At 34.1% G+C, this 7941-nt stretch overlaps 1 protein-coding gene across 1 annotated transcript; it reads left to right on the forward strand.

The window, feature by feature from the left end:
- Window positions 1–6251: 6251 nt before the first annotated feature.
- Window positions 6252–7443, forward strand: LOC137738640 (FCS-Like Zinc finger 17-like). The gene is made up of 2 exons (XM_068478117.2): window positions 6252–6665; window positions 6988–7443. The coding sequence occupies exons 1-2, from the start codon at window positions 6388–6390 to the stop codon at window positions 7238–7240; spliced, it is 531 nt and encodes a 176-aa protein (XP_068334218.1). The 5' UTR covers window positions 6252–6387; the 3' UTR covers window positions 7241–7443.
- Window positions 7444–7941: the final 498 nt, after the last annotated feature.

The following is a 7941-nucleotide window of genomic DNA, read 5'->3' on the forward strand; positions in this document are numbered from 1 at the left end:
TAAATTAATAAGTTCTTTTCTTTTTTTATTTTCAAAGCATGAAGTACACGTTTCGAAAGAGAGGACTAATCCCTAATGATAGCCCGAAGCAAACAAATAGAAACCAAAATATATGTATCCACGTGGAAACAAACACAGCAAAACCAAAATCAAGATATATATGATGACTCTACTTAATTGCATTACACGTACCATTGCAGTTCTTATTTTATTTTTGGCGTTAAGGGAGAAAAGATCCTGAAGAATTGTAAATATGTAATTTCGCTGAAATAAATATTCACTAACAAATTGAATTTTAACTTGTCAGGGCTTACGTGGCGCACACTAAGGTCACATAAATTGCAAACATGGCATGTCACTTTGGAGAAAGCGAAATAAGCTCAAGTCTTGAAGAAACTAGAAAGCCCTTTCATTGAGGCAAATACTAAAATACCCAAACACTCTTGTTCTCTTCATCAAGCTCATGGAGAATTAACAAGCACAACAGGCACAAGTGCCGATTTATCCACCACTAAAGCCGAAGACTACCCACCAGTTGACAATACTCGTGGTCCAATTTCGTTTAAGATCAAGCCAAGACTCCCTTGAAGAAACCACAAGTCCCATTCAAGATCAAGTGTTCATCATCCTTGAATCGAATTCTACTTTGGAGATCGAATCAGAGGAATATTTGCTAGGATTTTTACCACCTACAAAAGTAGGGATAAAAACACTTAAAATTACTTGCAAGAAAACAGAGTGATAATTATAATAGAAACGGCTCAAGTAAGGTTGTTCATCACAAGGATTGATGTGAATAATTTGTAATTAAAACTAATTCTTAGTTAACTATTTAAAATTTTGAATTAAAGTAAAAACAGAAAAATAAAATATTGAAAATTGGTTTTTGTAAAACACGACACAAGGAAGAAAAGCAAATAATTTTGTGATAAATAAATGTAAAAAGCATTAGGCTTTAGCCGTCACCATTAACATTCTTATGTAGTCCTACTAATTACTTATGAATTACCACATACATGCTTTGAATATTAGGTTTTCCTAATGCATATTCTTATTCAAACATGAATGTATATCTAACATGCGATCCGTTTGTGACATTTAGATTAAATATGAACATGCAAGACTCATTAAGTTTTGTGAAAATCTTTTGAAAAACCATACAACCCTTAAGAGAGTGATATTCACTTTCAGTGAATTTATAATTATCAATCACATGAAGACTTAATCAATTCTAAGGTGATATTCCAACAAAATTTCATCCAATTACTGTGATCAAGCATCAAGATATATAGATAGTTTAAACACAGTGATTAATAATTCAAAGCAAGCATGCATAACATAAATTGATAAAAACTACATATTCATGCTATGACTCGTGTCCTTGCCTAGCAAAAGGAATTAGTTCCGCATATTTATAATTAAAAAGAAAATTATTATTAGAAGAAATGATAGAAAACACCTTGTAATTGTAAGTACAAAATCCAAAGCTATGTTGAGTTCTCCAAAGTAGTGCGTAGATAACCCAAATACACGGTTACACTATATTTATATTGTTGTATTCCTTAACCTACCTAAACACGGTCTTCTAACAAATGTGGAAATTGAATTATAATAATAAAGAAATGTTTTCTATTCAAAGTAAAATTTGGACGGCAGAGAAAATCACACTTTTGACCCACTTAATCAGATCCAATTTGGTCCCAAAATAATTTTTTAAAAAAAAAATTTGACACATCCGCTTCAAATCCTCAGAAGAAATCTTCCTCTAAAAACACCATCTTAATCGTCAAAATGGCCAAAACATCTAGAAACGTTAACTTGGGAAAGCGGCAGTGTCATCACTTATTTCTTCACCACAGTCAAACGACATGGAATAAAAATATGGAATTTTGACACGACCATCTTGAAATATTCACGAACCCACTTCAATTGTAAAAGAATAAACCACATAAATTATAACCCTAAACACTCATTAATGCAAAATTTTATTTAATACATGTGTTAATTTATTCGTTGCATAAAATTTTGTATTTACAAGAACATTTACTATTTTCTGCCTTAATAACATTTTGTATCAGATAAAGATATATCGATCCACCCATCTGTTGTTTTAAATAAATAATTTCTTGAAAGCTAATTGATCATGGTACAACAAAATCAAAACGCAGAGCTACCTGTAATGAAAGATAGTTCCAGGACTAAAAAAAAGGCAATTGACTGATCATACCCAATAAATAAATTGACAATATGCTTGAGTTGATTGATTTGAGCTGGGTTGGTATAGAATCAAAAGGTTTAAATTCGATTCTCCAAGGTTAGCTATTGATTCTTGTGATTTTGTCTGGATCGAACTTAAGGTGGATTAACTCATCAAGATGATCAAGTCAAGAATAAATCTCATTTGCGCCTGCACTACTTTAATGTATAAAAGATTCTTTAGTGAAACGAAAGGGGTTTAAAAAATAAAGGCGACTATAATATGATCACAATCTCTCTTTCATTTCAAGTGACATGGTTTAATCTCACATGTCGATCTGCTATTAAATTAATCCGAGGGTCCTATAGAAGAAATCCTCACAAGCCTCATTTATAGGACCTCAGGTGAGCAATATATAAGGTTACTCTCATCATAAGAAAATGTGCGTAACTTGCGGATGTTTTTTTTATTATTTATGTCTCAAGTAATATCAGTGTTCTAAACATCGGTTTAGGTGGCTGCCTAGACGCTGGTAGGTGAGATCCCGCTTTAATTAGGTACCAATAGGTGGAGAAAAGCGAGAAGATGTTAGGTGCCCTACTGGACGCTCCTAGACGGCCTAAACGGTGCCTAGATAGTGGTGCTAGGCGGTCTTTTCATTTTCTTGCCTTCTTTCGCACTCGTAGTTGGCGTGTTCCACAAACGTAATTGGCGGTGGTGCTAGGCGGTCCTTTTGGATACCGTTAAAGCACACAAAGTAACCAATTAAAAGTTAATTAGGTATATTAGGAGCATTACCAATAAGTTCTTAACTAGCCTACTGATACTTCTCGGGTTTCAATTTTGAACCACTCCCAAAGAAGTGATCGCAACACACTCAAAATATATCGAAATTTTTTATTTTTATTTTTGGATAAAACCTCACTACATGAGTGTATCCAGGACTTGCCATTTTCACTGCACATCTGTCGAGTCCCAAAGGGCCAAGGGCCAACATATAGAAGGAAGGAAGGGAGCAAATATACCTGCCATTCTGCCAACATAGTCACAACCACAAAGAAACAGAAGCAGTGCAAACAAACTCTTAACTGCAGCATGAACCATTAATTTAAAAATGTTTCATATTTAAATTCAATATCGATCTGCCAATCCTAGTTATTTATATAAACTCCTAGATAGCAAAAAATAAATAGGCTTTCCTTTCCTTATTGTTGATACTTTTTATTTTTCTCTCTATTAACAATTTGTGTTTCTTCTTATATACCAATATTATAATATATTTTTTATTGATATATTTACACCAATAAGGACTGAAGAATAAATTGGTTCCGAATTCGAAATTCATAAGATTCGAATTTAAGACCTTTCATTTACAAGCGAAGAGAACTGTCACTAAATCATAGTACTAACCACTAAATGACTATTATATAATGAAATGAGAACTTTTGATAATTCGGATAGTGAGAATAACTTTTTACATTATATTTTGTAAACTATATAATGTGGCATTTGATAATTATTTAAAGAAGAAATCCAATCATCACCGACACATATATAATTTACTAAATATAGTAAAAAAAAAAAAAGTCTCTCTGACATAACTCTTCCAAACAAACTATAATTATTATTTGGATAAATTACAAAAAACTAGCTCAACTATTGGTCTGACGACACTTTCATACCTCATCTTTTAAAAATGACAATATCATATCTCATCTTACGAATATGTGCCAATATCAGACCTCCGTCATTTTTTCTATTAAATGCTCACGTGACCAAAGATGGGACCCACTCACTAATCCAACTGGATTAAAAAATAATTAAATATTCAAAAAAAAATTAAAAATTAAAAACCTAAAAAAAATAAAAAATGGCCTAAGGGATCCTGCCTTCCCTTCCACCCGCACCAACCCTTTTTCTTCTTCTCTTTGACAGCCACCAAACCCTTCCCCGTCTCCCCAACCTTCCTTCACCACCCTCTCTATTCTCTCTCTCCTCTCTTTGGGATGCGGTCTCCCTCCTCCTTCCCTCTCCCCACTCACACTCGTCTTTCCCTCACCACCACCTCTCAACCCGATCCATCCCTCCCCTAGTCCATCCATACCTAACCTTCCTTCACCACCCCACCGCCGCCTCTCTTCCTCCATCTTCACCACCCCACTGAAGAAACCAAAAAAACCAAGCCCACACCCAGATCCCACACCCAAAAAAAAAACAAACAAACAAACCCACACCCATCACCCTCCTACCTTCTATCCACCTAGTCCCTCATCTGACCTCTCTCCTCCGTCTGATTCACCGTCAACCCCCACACCTCCTACGACCTCTCTCTTCCTCTCGACCTCTCAATTTCCTCCTCCTCTCGGCCGTCAAAATCCTCCTCTCCTTCCCACCTCAGCTTTCTTCGCCTTTAGACCTTTCTTCTCCTCCCTTTCTCCGCTGCTTTCCTCCTCGGTGCTGGTGGTTGCAGAGAGAAGAGGGAGTTAGAGTGGGAGAGAGATGCAGGAGAAGATAAAGAGAATAGAGAGAGAAGGGTTAGTGAGGGTGGAAGAAAGGAAGGCTCGCATCCCTAGGCCTTTTTATTTGTTTAGTTTTTTTAATTTTTAATCTTTTTAATTTTTGAATATTTAATTATTAAAAATATATTTAATTATTTTTTAATCCAATTGGATTAGTGAGTGGGTCCTGTCTTTGGCCACATCAGTATTTAACAGAAAAAGTAATAGAAAAACTAACGGAGGTCTGACATTGGCACAAATTCGTAAGATGAGGTATGACATTGTCATTTTTAAAAGATGAGGTATGAAAGTGTAGTCAGATTAATATTTGAGCTAGTTTTTTGTCATTTAGCTTTATTATTTTATTTTTAAATTTCTTGAGTGGAATTGTCTACTTCATAATAAAGGGGACAAGGAAAGGGAAAACAATTTATTAAAAAGGGTACTCATCCATACGTTTTATTTCACAATTATCACGTTTTTCTCATGTTGCACCTGTTGGAGATATATCAACAATCTGTGATAAATTTATATATGCTAATAAATAATAAATATGAATAAATAATTTAACAGAGTATGAACAAAAAAAAATAATATTAAACAAACAAATTTGAAGATCGAGGCTTGCGTACCGCAATGTCCTTAAAACAGAAATTTCGTCCCTACTTAGTGTTTTTAGTTCTACAAATGTCTGCTTCACCAGTATTCAATGATCTAAGTCAGAATTCCAACCCCCAAAAACTTGACTTTTGGCGAATTTCTTTGTGGTTCTCTCAGTAAGAATGTTTGGGATTGTAGAAGAAGAATTTTATTTTTCTGTGTTCTAAATGCCATGCAGATAGATGTATATATAATAGGTTTATGCCTGTTCGCAATATGTATGAGAATGAGATGTGTCTGTTGGGAGGCGTCTTCTCAGAAGGGTGCTTTGCTCTTTGGCGTACTTTCATCACTTCAGACTTCATTTGAAAAGATGAGTCTATTGATATAAAAAATAATTAATTAAAGTCGAAATTAATTAAAAATAATTAAAAATAATTGATTCAAGAATTTAATTATTAGAGTCTGAGCCTCAAGGCCCATCTTTATCAATTAATTAGTACACCTCAAAACCCAATTCCAAGGTTGAGTTCAATTTTATTCTCCAAGGTCCATCACTTCAATCACTTTCTAATAAAGACAAAACCTTATAAAGTGAGAGAACTTTTCAGTGGTGACCAATATGGGACAATGTAGAAGGATTCTACTCAAAATTTCCAACAGCACCAAACAAAAAGTTCCCTCGTTTTCTTGTAGGGCCAAACAAACAAACAAACAAACCAAAAGATGTGAAATGCAATATTTCAACTCCAAAACTCAAAGACTCCATTTCTTAACTTTAACTATTGTTTTAAACCCTACAGGGCAATGCAGACGAGGTAAAAGATAAGATCATAGAGCAAGCAAAAGTGCAGCACGTGGCTCATGAGATAGCAGCATAATCCCATTAACAAAAGCAAAACAGCTACATGTGTCTGTATATATATTATTGGTTATATATGAATATATATATCTTCTGTGTGGACAGAAGTCTTGTATCAGTTGTATGGTGCATTTATAAATATCTAATATCTCAACCTTACAAACTTCACAGCCCTCTTCAGTTTTCCTTCTTCTTCTCCTCTTCTCTAATTCCCCCCCCCCCCACAAACAATGGTTTCCAAGTTAAAGAGACCCTGCAACTTGATTGAGCCAGCTGCCCATAAGCTGGGCATCGGTGATAAAACTAGCCATAGCAGCTCAGTGGCTGTTGGGTTGGGAATCCTTGTACAGATCTCACAAAGAAATAAGTCAAATATCATTGAGAAATCTGCTTTAAGACTGAGCCAATCCACAACCTGCAGCTCCCTTGAGAAATTCTCTTGCTTTCTTAAAACATGTCATTTATGCAACAAGGGATTAAGCCTTGATGAAGAGGTCTACATGTACAGGTAACTGACATAATAACAATCAAATTGTAAGACAAGACTTCTACTTATCATTTTTCTCCTTCTGCACTCTCTTATTTGTTTCTCTCCCTTAATTCGATCCAAAAATAAAAAATAAATAGGGAGAAGAATGGGGTGTAGAAATTATTTTTCGTAAATTATTATTCTTTAAATAAAAAAAAACTCTAATATTTAAATTATGTTATGCACACCCTTAGTTGCTTGTCATATAATATTGTTACCAGCATAAGATAATTTTACTATATTAATAAAGGTTATGATATCAATTACTGATACAGTTTGCGACTCTAATATTTGAATGCAGAGGTGATCTAGGTTTTTGCAGTATAGAGTGCAGGAACAGGCAGATTGTTATTGATGACAGGAGAGAATTAGAGGCTTCTACCAAGCAAATGCTAAAATCTTATAGGCGTGACCTTTATCGTTGCAACACTCCTAAGAGTAGTAATACTAACACTAGTAGACGTGGCGCGGCCTCTCACAACACTAATGTCTTCGAAGATGTACATCTACAACAAGAGAAAACCACACATCACAGAAAGATATTTGCACTTTAGCCCTATATATAGTTTAATTTTTTTTTTTTAATTTTGATCTTTCTTGTTCTTGTTAATTAACACTGCAAAGTAGCAAAGCAGGAGAAAAATTAATGGAACGAGTCGTTAATTGGATTGTTTGTAGTTAAAGATATATATTAATTTTGCTACCGAAAAAAAAGGAAAGTAAAGAGGAATTATTATTACAATTATCATGAGATTAATTTTGATTTGTATCCCTTTCTGTTTTGAGATAAATATCACTTCGCTTTCTTGCCTTATCGCTTTCTTTTCTTGTCTGTTATGATAAATCGAAAACTCTTATTGGAGGCAGCAGCAAAAATAACAACAATACGTTTGGGACCCTAAGATATTTTACATCAGATTTATTATTTTATCAATTGACCAGAAAAATGATATTTTGATATCAACGTTTTGGTATATGGGCAGCTTTGTCCAGTACTGACCGAACCTATGTATATATTAATTGAAGAAGAAGATAATGTTCTGTTTTCTTTGAAGTTTGAATATCTGTATTTGTTGGTAAATGTTGTAGTGCAATCCATCAACTCTGCTTGTCAAAGTGGCGTCATGTATGTTAGTCCTTATTAAAACCTGCCTAGGATCGATATACGACGTCTTTTTGGACTTTGTTTTATGTAGTAATCGCCCATTGGAAAAAAAAAAAAAAAAAATTTATGTTCTTTAGTTGTATTCTTTCT

Source organism: Pyrus communis, chromosome 9 (genome assembly GCF_041283825.1).
Source record: "Pyrus communis isolate YQ-2024b chromosome 9, ASM4128382v1, whole genome shotgun sequence".
Taxonomy (NCBI): Eukaryota; Viridiplantae; Streptophyta; class Magnoliopsida; order Rosales; family Rosaceae; genus Pyrus; species Pyrus communis.

What these genes read in the sequence shown, in the direction of transcription:
- LOC137738640 (XM_068478117.2), top strand. Translation starts at nt 6,388, where the DNA reads ATGGTTTCCAAGTTAAAGAGACCCTGCAACTTGATTGAGCCAGCTGCC. An exon ending in GAAGAGGTCTACATGTACAG is followed by an intron (nt 6,666 to 6,987) that starts GTAACTGACATA and finishes ATTTGAATGCAG; the next exon opens with AGGTGATCTAGGTTTTTGCA.